The sequence below is a fragment of the Athene cunicularia genome (assembly GCF_003259725.1).
Source record: "Athene cunicularia isolate RWA chromosome 2 unlocalized genomic scaffold, athCun1 chr2_part1, whole genome shotgun sequence".
Lineage (NCBI taxonomy): Eukaryota > Metazoa > Chordata > Aves > Strigiformes > Strigidae > Athene > Athene cunicularia.
In genome coordinates this window covers 65,964,095-65,983,312 of record NW_020799095.1, presented here as the reverse complement: position 1 = coordinate 65,983,312, position 19,218 = coordinate 65,964,095, and the positions used below count along the sequence as shown (strand labels likewise).

The following is a 19,218-nucleotide window of genomic DNA, read 5'->3' as shown; positions in this document are numbered from 1 at the left end:
AATGAGCCTTAATGGACATCCCTCTATTTTCCAGTTGATTGCTCCTGTTGGAGCGTATTTGCACAAATGGAGTTTGCTTGCCCACAAAAAGCCGAGCATTGCAGGCATTTCTGATTTGGTAGCACTCTGCATCCATTTCACAGTGGTAAATGACCATGAACATCTATGAGAAATAAGAAAGCCCTTGACAGTCAAATACAAAGCCAAAGTTTAGCTGTTTCTATCCTCCCCAGGTCCAGTACCTTATGTCCCACCTATCAACTGTTTTTGCCTAACTTCAGAGCGGGAAATCAGCATGTGCTTGTGTCAAGAAGTAAAGAAAAAGATAGTTAGCACTGAGCCTCTAGCAGGGAGAAAGAAGCAAACAGCAGCTGGTGAATGGAAAATTGCTTAAAACAGACAACTGCTTTGCTCTACCACAGATGAAATGGGGCACACTGGAATGGGGGTAGTAAGGAGAGTCCCTATAAGGAGGGACTACAAAAAAAAAAAGAAAGTAGCAATCACATGTGGGACTATAGCTATCCTAGAAATGTTAAGTTACAGGCAGTTGTAAATAAAAAAAAAAAAACCAAACCTCTTTTGTGCATATGAAAAGTGCATAAGCTCTAATATGCCTAAATTAGAATCAGATGAACTGTGCTTATGCATTTGCCCTCAGCTGCATCACTTGCTATAACAATTGTTATCTCTGTTTGTGGGTTTCTTCTGTAGGAAATAAATCAGAATTTTAGCAATTAATGTCATGTTTGACAACAATATATACTGCTCAAAGCACAACCAAAACATTCCCACCAAAGAATTTTGTAAAAGTACTTGGGTCTGCTATTGAACTTCCTAATTACTACTGTCAAAAAGTCAGTCTTTGACAGAAAGATATGCTGGTGCCTATTGAAAAAGAGATCTCATCACCTCCATTCTTTTATTCCTGGCTATACATGTGGCAGTATAGCCTCTGCCTTCATTATCACACTGCAGTACTTGAGGGAGAACTGCAATGCCACTAAAGCAGCTGCAAGCCCAGATTTTTCTCTTGTGCTTCGAGAGTATCGCTGACACATTGGCTTTGAGTAATTGCTGATCAGCGTAGAAAGGATCTGTTGCCTATGGTTCTGTCTCATTTATGGGAGCCTGTGGATAATTTTCCTCTGATGGCATGGAGGTAGGTGACTAATAAATGGTAGGTTGAGTGTGTATAGTAAAAGCAAAATGGGCTGTCACATCTACATTAAGAAAAACAATTTTCAGGGAGAAGCTGACCAGGTTTTCTTTAATGTGTCTAAAGATTTGGAAAAGTTACCTTACTAGAGATTTTTGGGTGGTGGCATGTCATACCTTCCTCAGAATGAGGTCTTGTTTAAAACAGCTGTATTTTTGCTTTACAGTGAAAAGCCTAAAAAGTGCCTGATCAATTCTAAGAGCCTGTCTAGGAGACTTTCAAGTACCAGAGTCTAAAAACAAGCAGTAGAGGTATTCAAACCATGTAGCTTTTTCAGTGGAGAGACACAGTGCTTTAACTTAGGCACTTTGAATCACCCAAGAGTCCTCCTCTTTCTATTAACTGGGTAGGGAGGCTGGGCTCCTTTTCAGACATAAAATTTCAATGCATAACGTAGACTGAATTTCTCTTTGATGACACTTCTGCTTTGAAGAGCCTGCTAGTTCCCTATCCTTAAATAAATAAAATAAATAAATGAATAAATAAATAAATAAATAGGGTTAGAGGAAACCTCAACTTTATAAAAGCTACTGCAAGTTTGATAGGAGCTTATTGCATGTCTGAGAACAAAAGTAGCTTTCACAACAGGATGACAACACTGCAGACTTCCATCAAGTACTCCAACAAGGAATAAGGTTTTCCTACAGCATTTTCATGGCTTCAAGGATACTTTTGCTGAAGCCCCTTTGACTATGATTCCATGCACATCTGCTATTCTCTACCATTAAGGTATTGATCAGGAATAAAAGACCCATGTACTGGATATGCACAGCAGTAGGAGTGCTACCGATTTGTTAACCTACTACATGTCATTGATTGCTTAACTGTTTTAGTCCTCTGTCCATCAAGGAACATCTTAATATAATTTACAGTATTATTCTGTATTCCCTGCGAGTCACATACCGTCCCCCATTTTAGATGATAATGCAGTTTTAGCACAATGCTTCCCTCTGCAGGGGAACAATGAAATACCATGGAGGTCTGACACCACATCATCTGCAAAAGGCAGAGGAGTCTAGAAGCCTCTGGCAAGACCAGCTCCTGCTTCTTGTCAGTGCCACACAGAGGTAGTTCACAAAGAGGACAACATCAACTAGAGCTGAGTCTGTCCTTCATCCTCCATATAGGTGTTTGCAGAGGTGACTAACCTGTGACACCTGTGTAAGGTTGCTGCTCTTGCAGCAGTTACTGCTCTTGCCTGCACACCCAGGGAACATCACATCCTTTTTCTGATGCTCCAGCTACAGTGTCCGCACACCCTCCAGCATACACTAACGTCCAGCCAGTATGTGCAGCAAAGGTACACACGGTAGCTCAAGCACAGATATTATGCCTTGGAATAACACACCATCAGAAAGGAAGAAAAATAACCTTGTGATTAAAATGCTGCTTGTTTGACATAGAAAATCTAAGTCCACATTCCAGCCCCACCACAGATATTCTCGAACAGCCACCGAAAAGTCACTTAATGCAACTGTACAATGGAAACAAGATTTCCTTTTCTGTGCCATTCCTCTATCATGTGTGTTGAGACTGTTTATACACAGTGGATAAAAGATATCCTCCCAGTGTAGCTAAATACAGAGGCTTAGAGTGGGCATCTCTGAAACAAGATGACACTAAGGCTCTTTTCAAATGCCAGGTGAAAATAAATCAAAATATCTGAGAGCAGACAAACATCAACATCAGTTCACTCACCAGCTACTGAATAAAGTCATACAGTCATCTTTGGCTGCCACCATTCATGAATTAAAGGAGATACACTTCTCGCTTTCCCTCCTTTGTCAATGTGTGCTTTTGTGAATGCTGGTGTTCATGTGCATTCAGGTTCACTAGGGATAAAGCAGTTGCATTGTTCAAAAGCACCATGTTAATAGATCCCAATGCAGGATGGAGGTAGTAGTTATCTTAACATTTCTGCTGCATTTAGTTATTTTTATAGTTCTGGACCTTTTTTTCCTGCTGAGAGCGCTGAATAAAAGAAGGACTTTGAAAGACACTATAATCAACCACTGCTGGCTGCAATTACATTGTGTACTTGATGTCTTCAGAAAGTACCTCTAGTTTAAAACCACAAATCTTTCAGTTTGAATTCTCTCCTGGCTCTGTTCTGTTTTGTTATTTCACAGGTATATTTACAGGAATGATTGCTATAGCATATGGGTTTATATAACAAAGATATTTTAAAAAATGAACATCAGAAGACTAAAATTTCATCAGCTATCTTTACACTGAAAAATTGTCATTTTTTTTTCTCTTTATGACTGATATTTACAAATGAATGCCTCATGGACAATGAAGAAAAAAGGGCATTTGGATTTCAGAACTGTAAAAGCTAATTCACACTTGAGAAAATTATTAGATGGAGACTTTCAGATCTGACTGGTCATAAGAGAGACATAACTGCAAAGTAAGCTCCAACTCAACAACTGCTTTTTAAGTCCAAGTTAATTATGGACAAGTCTGCAGTGTTACAGATTCTAAGCACATGAAACTTAGCTATTACTGAAAACATCTACCACGAAATTCTTTGCTATATATGAAAATGTATCAATATGATATATTCAAATATATGAATATGACACTGAAAATAAATGAACATGATAAATGTGGAAGCCTCTATTTGTTGAAGTTAGTTAGAATATTGTCTTTTCTTTGTGCAGCTATTGCTATTTTAACCTTACACACACACACCCTGTGATGAGAAAGTAATCTTTCTGCAGATTTTCCTTACAACCATTATCATATTGCAGTATTGCCTGGAGGGTAGCTGAACCACATACTTCACATTTGTGAGGACAGCCCCAAGGACAGTCTAGGGTACTGGCACCTCTGGGTCATTTAGGTTCTCTTAGGGACTTAGACATTGCTTCTTTGACATGGCTTTGCAACAAGGTAAAACCCAAGCAAATAAGCACCAGATCCTTACCTAGCATGCCTTATACCGTAGCACAATCACACCTTACACAGCAAACACAGGACCCACTGCCTAGCCATTATCCTCCTCCCTCATTAATGCTTTCCCCACCTTTCATTCCTCAGTCTTTGACAATGAAGTGTTGTTGATGTTTTCCTCTCTCTCAGGCTTGATGTGTTAAACACTTGCATCTGATGTTTGAGCCAGGGAAGGTCTTTCCAGCAGGACCACACGAGTGTGGAGGGTATCTCTCACTGCATGGTCTTGCCAGGGGACTAGTAACTGACTCCTGCACAGGGAAACTGTGAAGCTAAAGCCTTCAGTCTAGTTGCTGTCGCTGGCAGTGTGCTCTGTATAATTGTTTGGGATTTAGGCAGGGTCAGTTTTCCTGGCAAATGCAACTGGTGCTGTCTGGGTAAGCATCTAGAAGATATGATATCAGAATATATTTAGTGCATCCCATCATCTTCTACAAAATTAAATATAAATTAAAGCTTCCAGGGCAGAAACCTCCTTTTCTTCCAAAGGCAGTGGTAGTCACTTCATATAATACAGCTGTTGATGAAGCCAGGGACTAGTCCGCATCTTTCTACCAGCAACCGTAAATCAGACCTGATTTTGGAGCAGTAAAAGCACATACATTTTGCATTCATAGTATAATCTGCTAGAATGGAAGAGCGGTGTCTATTCTCTCTCTTTGTGTATTTTTCCTCAAGAACCTAAGCAGTCTCCATGAGGATGGATGCAATTTATTGTCACAAAAATAAATTAAAACAAAAAAACAAAACAAAACAAAACAAAACAACAAAAACTAAACCTAATTATTCCTGTTAGCTGGATTTTCAGATCCATATTACACTCACCCAGGCTATATCAGCATCATTTCCCATGCTCATTTTTCTAAATTACTATGCTATATCATCTATTAACTTTCACCTCCTCACTCAGTCACAGTGTGACTATAACAATACATTATTCATTCTTGAAAATACAATTAATGCTCATTCCAGTGTCCTAATGGACCTTAATCCTAATGTGTGAAGCTTTACACCCAACCCTCAAACAATGAAACTGTACCTAGATGACTAGGGAATAAAATATCTATTATACTGCCACTTCAGTCTGAATAAAGGTTATGTCAGAAACCTTTGAGAAACTGATGGTTGTTGACATATTTAGAGGATATTTAATATCTAATAATCAGCAGCCCATAACGAGATGTATAAATACATACAGAAACGTAATTGAATGCATGGGATCTGAAAATAAATTATGCTTGAGTCCAGAGTCTAGGACACTTTATAAAGCATATTCCTTTAAGATTCTATTGAGAGGGGAGTATTATGAAACAGAAAAAAAATGAATAAAAAATGTTTTCCCTCTCCTTGCTGATGCCTCTCGTGGGTAAGTCCTTTGCTAGTCTGGTTTATTTAATCACCAAGCGGGAACAGCAGCACAATCCACAGTGCTTAGTGAGAGCAGACATGGAACCTCTTTGAGGTTCCTCATGTCGATAACCTGCACCTGGTGCCTGTCACTGTGCCAGAAAGGCATATCCAGGGCAGAGCTCCCCGTTTCATAGGAGTGACTCCAATGGGCGTATTTTCTCTTTGACTTATAGTTGAAATAATTAAGTATGTCTCTGGAAAGGTGTAAATTTGCACTGAATTCTCACATTGGTGGCATTAAAACATTACCTATGTTAACAAGATACTGGGGGAGAGGGTGAATAGAAAGATTGACTGTGAATGTCATCACCTAGGGGAAATAATTCTGAAGTTGATATTTATAGTGATTAAGCAATTGTCTGAGGTTTTGATCCTTCAAAGAGGCATGAACATAAACTTTAAATCTGCGACTTGTCACACTGAAGACAGATCTGTGACTGCAGGTGATATTGCTTTTATGTTAACAATCATCATTCCTAAAGTTAGACTGGGAGGTATTTTAAGCTTAGGTGTGCAGATACCTTCTTATCCCATAAAAAGCACAGATTTGCTATATATTTGAGCTGACAGAGCTAAGCCAGTTTTCTCAGGCTGTTGTGGAGTAAAATTGTTTTTCACTCTTGACAGTAGATTAACCAGCTGACCAGCTGATGGTTGACAGAAACGCCATGTTTAAACCACTCCTTTTGTCTTACTTTCTTTGTGCAATGTGAAGAAAACAAAGATTTTAACCCCCATCCCAAGGTCCCATCAGTGATATTTACATATCTACATGTAAAGAAAATAAAATATCCATGGTGAATGACTTGTTTTCAAGAGAAAGGAGATTGCACGAGAAAAACTATTACATTGCAGAGACATCTCTGGAACATGAGACATTGGAATTGGAGCACAAAATGGCATTTAAGAGACACAGGAGCTCACTCTTTACTAAAGACTCAGCTCAGAGTATAGTGCAGCTGTCCTTTTTATTCGCTCAACTGAATTTATCACTATGACCCAGAAAACTGTTTTCCACACCTATAGGGCAAAAGACACCCTGGACTTCAGCTGGTACTTACCCCAGTTGCATGCTTAAGCCAAGGTCTGTAAAGGTGTGACTCCTCTCTTACCACTCACAGGGAAGCTGCCAGGGCTTAGCTGCTCTGCTGCTTCATGGAGACTACCCAGTCAAGAAGGACATTACAGGATCATGCCCTTATTTCAGCATTTTGGACATATCTCTGCAGAGAAGAGTAAAAGGCTGTATTTCACAGCTATGATATCATTTCTGTGAGCTATATTTCAGCATGAGCTACTATAAAACCTCTCTCGTGACATCAGAGCTGTGAAATATAGCTGACTTCAAGTGCAGAAAATTCCCCCGCAGGAATAATTGTTTCCTGGCAGTTGGCATTTGAAGGACTGGTCCTTTAAAAGGCCGGCACAAATCCTGTCTAGGTAATGCTGCTCCAGGCAGCACTGCTCAGCAATCATTAAGTGAAGGAAGAGAGGTATGGAGCCCCACTGTGGGATCTGGCCATAGGGGCAATGAGACGAGCACTGGGGAGCCTGTCAAGTGATGATTTTCTCTCCCTCACACCTCAGCAATCCATACAGACTTCACTAATAGCAAAATAATAGGTTTGCTCATATTCAGCATTCCCCACCTTAGACCCTGCCTCCCCGGTAAGGTGATCCACATGTGCGCAGACAGAGCTACCGTCTCATCTGTCTTTTCATATCTGCACTCCAAGCACAGATCATGACGGGCGTGCTGTTAGATGGCAGCTTGCCAAGGCTGCCACTGCTCAGGGCACTAATTAACTCACCTGGGCAGTCCCCAGCCTCCCCACAAAGACACCTGGAAAGAAAATATTAATACTGAATTTGACTATTTAGTATTAATAACAGTAGGAAGCAGTAGCTAGCAAGAACCCACAGGTAGCAATGAATTAGCTGATTTTTTTTATTTTTGTAAGTTATTAATGAAATCATTTACATACATAACTATGTATTTAAAGATCCAAAACTCAGTACAAAACTCTGCGGTAGGTAACTGAGAAGACTAAAATGTCCACTTCTTACTGACTACCAAAGAGGTCTAGTATGTGGAGATACTGACAAATATGCACAGTAACTTCACTAACCTGTTTACCTGACCCTTCCTAAATGAAGTCAGAGGCAAAACACCTTAAATGTGAGGGAAAAACCCTGGAGTTATCTAAGTCCAGGCTCTTCAGCCCATAACTATAGCAACAGAATGCCTCCTGGGAAGACAGTATGCACTCTTGCTAGCCCTTCTTTGATGTAATAAGGTAACCTCATCAGGATCCCCAGTCAGAAACTAATCAGTTACATCCCAAACTTCTGGCAGTAAAAAGGGAAATGCCTTATTTGTCTTAGTCAGTAAATGGAGTTAAAGGAGGAAAAAAAACCCACAAACCCAAACATCAGGACTCTTTCCTCCTACTCAGTATAAATTCACTCAGATTACTTGAAGGACCACTTGTAACGTTTTGAACCAGAGACAGCCCAGCTTTTCAACAATCACTGTGACTCTTCTAGTTTTTTTACTTACTTGCTGAAGTAATGAATGTTAAGTACCTTTGAAAATTCTCAGAAAGTTGTTATTTTTCTTTTCAGAGATCCTTTGAGACTTCAAAAACTATTTAAAGAAGGAAGACAGCATGAGATTGGATTCAGTGCAGTAAAGTAGGTTAGTTTGAGGACAAGACAAAAAGTCATTATTTAAACCTTCTTGTGTTGCCGTGATGAGAACTTACCATTGCTTCTGGCTGCTGTTTTGGGCTGGTCAGCCCCACCAAAGTTTCTTGACTCCGTTATCCAAAAGGACTAGTGGCTTTCCAGAAAAAGAAAAGGTTTTGGTATTGTCTGGAAACAGCAGGCGAGAAGTCCATCGTTCCAAAAGGAGCTGGATGTGGAATCAATTCTTTTTATTGGAGGAATACACAGGAACCGACTACCAATATGTTGGCAAGGTAAGATTCTTTCATACGCATCTATGTTTTGATTTCGGAAATGCTGGATAGCCAGCTATAGCAAGTAGGTAAGAACAATGCCTGTTACAACTTTTAGTTTGCCTTCTTGTTTGCCCAGCTTCTGCTAAGAGTAGTTCAGCAGAAATATTCGTACACTTCAGATTCAAATTTTAATCAACAACAAATGAGGAAGTTCCTCATTTAACCAGCAAGTCCCATGGCCAATCATGCACAATTATGTTAAAGATTTTTATTTTTATTTTTATTTATCTGGAAATAATGCAGCCTAATTATAGTTTTGTCAGGGCCAGATTTAGCTTTAAAATGTAATATTCATTTTCCCTCATGCTCATTAATTTTGCTAGTCAAACTATGCAAACCAGGAGAGGTTTTGGTCCAAGGATATTCAGGATTCAGCATACCCATATTTTGGTGAGGATTCTCTCTACCCAGCAAAAGGCAACCATTTTCCTTTTTATTCCCCACTGCACACAACAGTGCTGCGGCAATTTTCTGATTTGATTTTGTCCACTGAGGGCTCTGTGACATGACCTTAATACCACAAGCCGTGCTACTACAAAGAGTTGAAGCACACTCTGCTTATACACTAAGAAGCAACAGGCAGCTGAAAATTTCTAAGCTCGAAGCATGCTGACAGTTAGAAAAGGATCTGTAAAAATAATAATAAAAAAATAATTGCAGATTAACTCTGAGAATATCTATCTCCCTGAGTAGCAGACCTCCATGTAGGTAACAAACTTTACGTGAATTGTAGAACTAATGCACCTGTGGTAAGTCTAGAGAGAGTCTATACTGCCCAAGGTGCCATAGTATATAGGATTCTCTCTTGCAGAATGCAGAAATTATGCTATTGATGACATTCAAAGCAGAAACAATACAGTTTAGTTTTCCAAACTGAAATGGGACTGTGTCTGATCTAGTTTGATCTCTCAAGCCTCTTAGCGAAGACTGCAGATCACAGAGGTTTGACATTTTATCTCCCTCTGCAAGCTTCTGAGCATTCCCATGAGATATGGTGACTGCTTTTCTTGCCTGCCAGTCAGCTGTCAGTCAAAGTTGGTTGTGACACTCCTTTCCTGCTAAATGCCTGCAAGGCATGATTCAAATGAAGAGCTACTCAGCTGGTATAATACTCATAGAGCTCTGACCAGGATAATCAGCATTCATGAAGGGAACCATTGAGCCCAGTCTACAGGAAAAAGCCAAAGGCAGAGAGTCCTTAGAGAGGAGAAGTAGAGAAGGAAGATAAGAGGGTACCAAAAAAAAAAAAATAAAGCCAGTAGAAAGAGGGAAAAACTAGAAAGACAGAGGTGGAAGGAGAGGAAATTTTACAAAGAGGAATCAAAATAGAGGGGAAAGGGACATCAAATGGAGGTAGAGGATAAGAGTTGGGAGAACAAGGTTATGTAAAGAGAGCACAAATGAAAATAGAAGGTGAGACATCAAAGAAAAAAAAAAAGGTAAAAAATATGGTGTCAAGGACAAAAAAAGGGAAAAGACAACAGTCCTCCACACACTCTCTTGTTTCACAATCTACTTAGAGGGATCAAGGTAATGGGGATCTCTTTCTCCAAAGATAAAGCATGTGGTCCTAAGGTGAGTCCTACAGACTGTCATTTTCACTATGAATTTCGACATTAAACCTGCTCAGCCCCAAGACTCCAATTCTCTCCACTGCAGAATTAGAGTAGAAGCTTTGGCTTCAGAGGGACTGATGGGGGAGCGATTATTACTGCAGGATGAGTTTGCTGAGAGACAGTTAAAAACCGATCTAATTGGACTAGAAAACTCAGAAGGTTTCAACTGGAGAGAAAAAAATGTGGATGTTACTTTAAAAAGTTTTCTTCTACCTATTGGTACTTTAATACACTTACTATTACAAAGCATAGAAACAACACATAATGTGTAAATGCCATTGATTCTGTGTTCCCCGGCTATTCACAAGTGGCCTTTCACATGTCTTTCAAATGCCAGAGTTGTTCACACCCCTGTAACTGAACAACTAGCCAAGAGGCATGGAAGAGCAGCCACTTTTTATTAGAGAAAGTTGAGTATTGGTGTGAGAATAAATGATAGAAACAGCTGAATGTCTACAAGTTGAGGTAGCCAGGCAATTTAACTGAGCAATTACACTTGATTGGTGTGGGCAAATTAGGATAATGAACATGCGTATGAAGCATATTTTTTCTCAGAGGACTAAATGCTAACCTTAAATATAAACCAAATCTGTTAAGAATATTTGGTTACAGTCTTTTTATTATTTTATATCATAAAGAAATGTGAAGACAAAAATCTTTCAAAATAATAGCAATATATGTATGTAAAGGGGAATTGTGCTTATGGCTTACTGTATAATCAGTCAGACCTGGCTCTTCATTTCTTTTGTTTAATGGTTATAGCTGATGGGCATTAACATAATTATAAAAAAAATTATTCCATACAAGCTACGAGAAAAAAGAAGTCTTTTATTTGGGCTGGTTTTACTTTTGCCTTTTCATTTGTTAACATCTGTTTAATTCAAACATATACATCAAAATATGAGATATAGGAAGCCTGTTGTGAAAGGTTCTAACGGCATTATTTCTATAAACTGCCCAAATTACAGTTGTAAAATCCTGTAAATGTTTATACTACAAAAACCACATTTATATCATAGTAGTTTTAGAGAGAAGGGGGAAAAAGAAAAGTGAAGAGGAATGGATTCAGGTTTAAGATAATAAGAAAGGTAATGTCTCTGAAGATAGAGCTCAAGGCAGTACTGAGAACACTGAAGCATCATGAAGCAGTCATGGACCACTGTACTACTCTGCTCTAAACTCCAAATGCTTTACATCTTTTAGAAGATAATTGCCTAAGCATATACAAAACAAAGTAGTTCTTTTTGGTAGCCATGGGTACTGTCAGATACTGAAAAGTGCTCTGCAGTTTTGTATGCTGCACATTTTACTGTCAGTCCGGGTATGCTGCTGTACCACACTGGACAAGAATATGCAGCTGCTGACAAGAAGGTCCCAGTGTTATCAATACACATGGATTGTATGCAGTGGCTCTGATCCATCATTTTATTATCCAGTATTTGTATTCATGTATATTCATAAAATAAAGCCTTTTAAAAAGAGTAGAAATTCACACCTCCAGTCTTGGTTAGTCTCAGACATAATAATATAAGGAACTTGCAGAAAAGTTCTAGACTGGAAATATTCATTGCACTACTAAATAACTTAGGAACTACAGCTATTCATTGAAGTGTGATTGATGGACACAGTGACATTTTAACCTGAAGATGTCTTGTCTTCTGGTTCAGAAATTATGGCACTTGGCAGGGTCTCAATCCCAAAATAAAATAAAAGGATTATATGAACATCAAAGTAGAGAAGTGCCCAGTACTACTACCTCACCAAAACCTGCAACATCTGAGTTGAGTTTTGAAAGAGATCTAGTTGTACCTGTGGCTGCCTAGTACAGTTTTAAAGGGATGGGGTGAAAACATCTCTAAATCACAGGTAAACAAAGAAGTGGTAGTGCAGCTGTATATAGAAATATATGCTACGTTCCTTAGAGATCTGAAGGTATTCCTGGGCAAAAGAGTGAAAAAAAAGTCTGCCCAGTTCGAAGATTATATTGAAAAATATAGTTACCTTTTGTATGCACTTGATGTCTTTACATGGCTGTCCCACTGGCTACATAAAATCCATGTACTGGCATCCATCACTTGTTAGTGCACAAACCTACAAATCATTGTTATGTAAAGGGATAGGATGCCACTTTCTTTTAGACTAAAGAATGATCTGAATGAGTCTTAAATCTTACTCATTAACCCAGAAACAGCTTCTGGAAGTCTGCAGGGGAAAGGAGCAACTTGTTTTTCTGATAACAACAGTCACAACTGTGGAACGGTTTTGTCACACTCTGTCTGTCCAACACTAAAAGAAAACTTCCAGACATACTTTTCATTTTTGCTGTGTCTTATTGATGTTCATAGAGTTCAAGCAGTATGCTCACCTGGAAGCTATCTGATGTTACTACCTGTACAACCCATCATAAACAATCATCCTCTGCTGACAACTTCATTTTTCAGGGAAGATAAAGTCAAAGTCCTGCTGCTATGTGGCTTGGCAAAGCAGAAAGGATACTGCATTATTGTAGGGAAAAAAAAAAAGAATCCTTTTGTTTGGTGTTGAAAGAACTACTGGGAAAGATAAATTCCCTTCTGTCAGGAATGGTTTAAGGTACTGTTGATTCTGCTTTGGAGGAGGAGGGGATGGACTAAATGATGTCACAATATAGTTTTAGTAATTTTTTTTTTTCCTTTTGCCTGATTTTACTTCTGGCTACAATTATTCCGAAGGCAAACAGAACCATTCCTTGCAGTGTATTTCACCAGAAGCAAATCAAACAAAAGGTGGAATCTCTCCAAACCCTTGCAAGTAGTGGGACTAAGTCACACACTGAGACAAAAATACCCAGCTGTAAGCACACACAAGGGGCTATTTAAACAAGGAAAATTATTGTCACATAATACAGTCCATGCATTTTCAGCATTTAAGGCAGTAATAGGTCACATTAATCCCATTATTAAAAGGTATCATATCTTAATTGGATAATGTGATAACTAGCAAGAGAAATTTTCACTTTCTCTCAGATCTTTAGTATGCTACCATTCTGTACGTATCATCAAAACTTTTCTTCCCCCAAAAAAGCAAGACCTGGAAAGTCAAAATAAAATGAGCCTTCCCATCTGCACTTTAAATATTCTTTATGCAGTTCTGTTGGCAAACACTGGTTCAGTATTTGTTTTACCTTGTAACTCGCACTATGATATACACCTGATGCCTTCAGTTTCCTATTCCAAACACAGTGACTATTTGTTACCTTTACAAGGCCTAAAATTAAAAGTTCCACTTGTGACTTCTATTTATTCAGGGAGTCTACTCAAAATAGTTTTCAATTTTTTTTTTTTTTTTTTTGACACTCAGATTATCCTTTCTCCGGGTCTAGATTCTGCATGCTGCTTCCAGGAGAACTGGCAGCCCAAGAGCCAGGCTTTAAGTCTCTGAATGACCTCTCAGTCCTGAACAATTCCCGGGCTTGAAGTAGCTCACAGCAAAACTGAAGACAGCTATCAATCGTCCCTAAGTCATGTCTGTCAATCTGAGGTGCTCTGTGAGTTGCAGCACTGCCCACAGTGTACACAAGGGTCTGGGCTGGACCCCTGTCCCTGGCAAGTCCTCCATGCTCTTCTTCCACAGCTAACTGTGCACATGAAATTTGACTTTACTCTGTGCCTCCTGGAGGACTTCCACACCCTTTACCATGCAGGAGGAGGACTAAAGTTTTGCACCTTTCCAGATTGAGGCTCCCTCCAGCACACCATCTGTGTGAGTGTGCTGTGGTCCACAGGGAGCACTAATGGCTTTCTGCACCACTCCATACAGAGGAACTTCTCTCTTAGCAGGGCACAGGGCTTTTGTGGGCCATTTATGGCACTCCTGTCCTTGCTCCTGACAAGAAAGTCACAGGGTCCTCCACATGTACCAATATTAATTAATCACAATGATATGTTTAACCCTGTGGTGAAAGAAGCATTAAGACCAGCCTTTTACACATGAGGAAACTGATGTACAGGGAGGTTAAATGACCTTATGCACAACTGAAAGACATTTCTAAACTGAGATTAAAAACAACAAAAAAAAAATCAGAGTTCTTAACACACACACACACACACACACACACGCCCTACCCCTTTAAATTATTAGGTCACCTGCCTCCCACTTCAATAGGCTGAATACTTGCCATTCTCTTAAAAGGTAGAACAAATGTCGTGGTGCATCTGCACTTTCTTTATTCCTCATCCATCATTCATATTTTATGTTCCACCACTTGACTTTCCCAAGTGCCCTTCCTTCCTATATTGAATTGCACACACATACACACACTTGTTCTTATATTCCTTTTTGAAAGATTTACTGGTGCTGATAGAAGTTCTCTGTACTGACAGTCTCTGTGGAATAGAGATAACTCTGAAATGAGGGACAGTTGAGAGGTTAGAGGCCCAGGATGATAATCCAGAAACAGCTTGCAGATTTTAAACTGTCATATGGGGGCTAAGAAAGGAGATAATGAGAAATGGGGAGGTTGGGCAAGAATGTTATTCAGAAAATGAAAAAGCAGGAAATATAGCATGGTTAATGTTTACGATCATCATAATTGTGAATCTACTTGGCATCATCCTTGTATCCAAATATATTACACAATATAAGAGCCTTGCAACCATCTGTTTCAAACATACCACATCTCCTACATTATGGCACATGATGGTACTTACAGTGTAACGGTACATAACCTCCTCCCCTTCTTCCTATTCCACCTAGAGAAGCAAGCAAATCCTGGGACGCTCAAGCTAATACTTCTGTTAACTCTTGTTTTCAATTTTTTGTGCCCTAAACTAAACAATTTTGTTTTCCATGTGCTAATGACCTGGTCATACCAGTGCTTACATTTTGGGCCATATCTTTTCACAGATCACACGGATCATCCTGTCATACTCTTGTTAGCAATCCACATGTCTTTGTGAATTGTGTGCCCCTAGACTTTTAGGTATAGAAAAACAGCTGAACACATTAATCTTCTTCCCCAAGGAAAGACTGCAGGTGAATTTCAAGTTATTTTGGGTTACTTAAATCACTGGTCTTTGGAGTTGTGATTACCATTTTCTTAGTTGTTTGTGTAGCACAGTAAAGTCCTCACTAAAGCTGTAAAGTCATGAATACAGAATTTGCACACTAACAACAGATAAAGAAAAAAAATCTCTCAGGCTCAAGACAAAGGACCATTGTTACTCCACCATTTGTTGTTTACAGTTGGCTCTCAAAAATTTTGAAACCATAAAGCTTAGAGAAATCTCTTTATTAAATGAAACTCATATTGTCTGTGACTCCCTTTACTTTTGCTGCCATTTCCCTCATTGATGAACATAGGTTCACAGTGGAGCAGAAGCAGATCGAGATCTGTGTCCAGTCAGTGTAACATTTCAAAACACAAACTTAAAATGTGTTGTGATGTGAATACCTACTGTTGTTCCATATGCGCTAATGCAGACTGTGGCTTGCTTTCACCATTAATGGGGGGAAACAAACTTCAGCATGCACTTGCAAGTACTTCAGGATTCAGTGAAGCTTGTAGTTATCATGAAAGTCTGAGGTGGCAGATGAAGAATCACCCTCTGGAAGGAAAGGAGAAAGGAAAAACATCGATCCTTTCTGTCTTCTAATTTAACAACAACAACAACAACAACAAACAAAAAAACAAACCAACAAACAAAAAACCAAAACAAAACAAAAACAAAACAAAAAAAAAAAAAACCACACCCAAACCCAGAACAAAGGTTGTAAAGAAAACACTGAGTGAGCTGGAAGTTGAAAATGTACATTAAAAGAGAAAGGGAAAACAAGATCAGCAAATGTTTATGCTAGAACTGCCATTCCTACTGTTTTCAGAATTGTTTATTCTGGAGTCACATCACTCAATGAAGATTGCAGTCCTTCTATCCCCAGCTTGTATATGCCACGTTGTACAGAGCAGGGCTCCCAAAGAGCTCAGGTGGAATGGCCTCTGTATGGGAATATCATCTATCTGGCACTATTTCTGACTTTGTCTCTTTGTGAAATGTCAAGCAGTATTTCACCATTAGATGTCTATTGGAATAAAGAAGGTTTTACTCTCCCACACAGGCTCACAAAATGATCATTCAGTCATCTTTGGCATGTTTGTCAGCTCTGGCCATACTGTATCTTCATGTTGGAAGGCAACAGCAAGTTAAGTCATTTATATAACTTCTGTGTTTAACATCATGTTATTATTAACAGAAGGCTAAGTTTTCCCTAAAAGACAGACCAAAAAGTATAACTATACCTTTGGTTCTATGACATTCTTCCTCCTACCTCGCATCCTTGCAATCAAGTTGATCAGGGCACCAGCATGGGATTTAAAGGGCATGCAAACAGAGGTGTCAGAGCATGCATAGTTTTTTTCCACTCCATGTTTTTTCTGTGGTTTTACACATTTCAGGTCAGTTGCTTAAAGCAGAGCTAATGCTGCTTACAGCTGCTAAAATTCCTCACAGAATGTCCTGTATACACAGGGAATAACAACCACCAAGGGGTTTTCAGGCAAAGAGTTAATGCCCTGTGGATGAAAACTCTGGCATGTATATTCATGGTAATTGTAAACTGGTGTGAGCCTGAGCCTCATGCTACTTCCAAGTAACAAAGCCTGTCAGGATCTACACCATTCACCTGTTAAACCCACCTCATGCAAATATCTATTATTTTACCTACAGAAAACATTTTAAGAAAAAATCCTTTTAGATTATTTAGACTGATGGGTTGACACCAACTATATGTGCTTCAGAGATAATTATTTTGTTTCATGAATACTAGATATGATACGATTGGGAGAGTATAGACACAAGTATTCTCACCAAAAGAATTACAGGATCTCCAGTCAAAATCAACCCGCATTCCTAGACAGGCAATGGTGGATCTTGAACTATTAGCTGAAGCCTGGGACCAAATATCACTCCTGCCAGACGGAATCACAGAATAATTAAGGCTGGAATATAACCCTAGAGACTATCTGGTCCTCTAAGCAGATCCAATTAGAGCAGGTTGCTCAGGGCAGTGACAGGTCAAGTTTTGTGTATTTCCATGGATGGAGATTCCACAACTTCTCTGGGTACTTCTCTCAGTGCTTAACCATCTCTCCTTTTTTTTTTTTTTTTTTTCCTCCTAATATCTGATCAGAATTTCCCTCGTTACAACTTGTGTCTGTTGTGTCTCATCCTATCACTGCCTTCTCTAGATCTGACTTTTCTACACTCTCCCATTAGGTAACGCTAAACAACAATAAGCCTTCTCTTCCTAATTCTTAACAAAACCATTTCTCTCTCCTTTTCCTCTCCTCATACATCATATGCTCCAGCCTCCCTACCCTCTTGGTGACCATTCTGTAAAGTCACTGCAATATGCAATTTCTTCCTTGTACAGAGGAGGGGCAAAAGTAGATGCATTACTCCAGTTTTATTCTCAGAAATTCTGAATGGAGGAGAATGCCCTCAATCAACAAGCTATACTTTTGCTGCAACAAACCACTTGGCTTTCTTCTCACCAAAGACACACTGCTGATTTTTGTTCAATTTCTTGTCTACCGGAATGCCCAGATACTTCACTGAAAAACTATTTTCTATCCAGCCTGTACTGCTGCAAGGGATTATTCCAGCACAGATGCAAGACTTTGCTTTTGTCTGTGCTGAACTTCCTGAGGTTTCCATCAGTCCAGTTCTCCAGGCTGTTGAGGTCCCTCCAGATAGCAGCTCTACCTTCGCAATATTGAGAGCACTTCACCCAACCAACCTCCATATTTTTATGATTAGCAAAACTCCTGAGGATGTATTCCATCATCTGAGACATTAATAAAGACATTAAGCATTATTGACCCCCAGTATCAACCCCTGAGGAACATCACTGGTAATAAGCCACCACCAGTCAGACTTCATACCACAGATCACAACCCTTTGAACTTGGCTATCCATCAAATTTTCCATCCACCTTATTGGACATTTTTCTAGTCTAGACTGTGTCAAAGGACTTGCTAAAGTCATACAACATCCACTGCTCTTGCCTTGTCCACTGTGCCATCCATGTCATCACAGAAGGCAATCAGGTTAGTTAAGCATGATTTTCCACTACTAAATCCATCTGTTTGCTCCAAATCACCTTATTTTTCTTTATGTACTTGGATTTAGCTTCCAAGCGGATTTGCTTTATAACCTTCCCTGGAACTGATGTATACCTATCCAGTTTCTAGTTCCCAGATACTTCTTGCCCTTCTTTAGAATAAGTGTGACTTTCCTTATTTTCAGAATTTAAGAACCTTCCCCAATGACTATGACTTTTCAGACATTATAGAAAGAAAACATTTCATCACAGTTCTTAGATGCATCCAATGTTGTCCTATGGAACTGAGTTTGTCCAATTTACTTAAAAGGCTCTTAATTTATTGGGTTTTGTCTGCTGTGAATAATGCATCACTCCACCAGAATGTTCTGATAGGCTCAAGGATCTCCAGGGCCTGTGGGTAAATTGCACTGTCACATCCCTGAGCAGTTCTTTATTCATGAGTAACGGGTCCAACATAGTGCATTGTCTGGTCAACTCATCAATCACCTGGGTCAAGAAATTGTCTTACGACATTCTGCAGAAACCTGGGATTCTTGCACACAGAAATATTGCCTTTCCAGCAAACATCAGAATGATTAAAGTCCCCCATGAGTACTATGGCTTGCAATCATAGGGATTCCTCCATCTGTCTAAAGAAATCTGTATCTACTTCATCTCTTTGAGCAGGCGATCTGTAGCAGATCCCTACTGTGATGTCTTGTGCTGGTCTGTCCTCTTATCCACAAGCACTTGACTGATTTGTCACCTTTTCTAAAGCAAAGGTTCATCTACCTAGCTGATCTTTTGCTAATATCTCTCCTTGCCTTCCTCACCTGGCCTTTCTAAAGGGCCTACATCCTTCTGTACAGCATTCAAGTCATGTGAGCTATCCCTTCACATCCTGACTAATGAACGT

The 19,218-nt window shown here is 39.4% G+C and overlaps 1 protein-coding gene across 2 annotated transcripts in view; it reads left to right on the top strand.

Annotated features, from left to right (window-relative positions):
* CDH6 (cadherin 6) overlaps positions 1-19,218 on the top strand; it is a 94,286-nt gene that overhangs the window by 32,407 nt on the left and 42,661 nt on the right. For both annotated transcript variants that reach the window (XM_026842385.1, XM_026842386.1), the window contains exon 2: positions 8,210-8,565. In XM_026842385.1, the coding sequence (XP_026698186.1) occupies positions 8,338-8,565 (228 nt within the window). In that variant the 5' untranslated portion in view covers positions 8,210-8,337. The remainder of the gene's footprint in view (positions 1-8,209; positions 8,566-19,218) is intronic.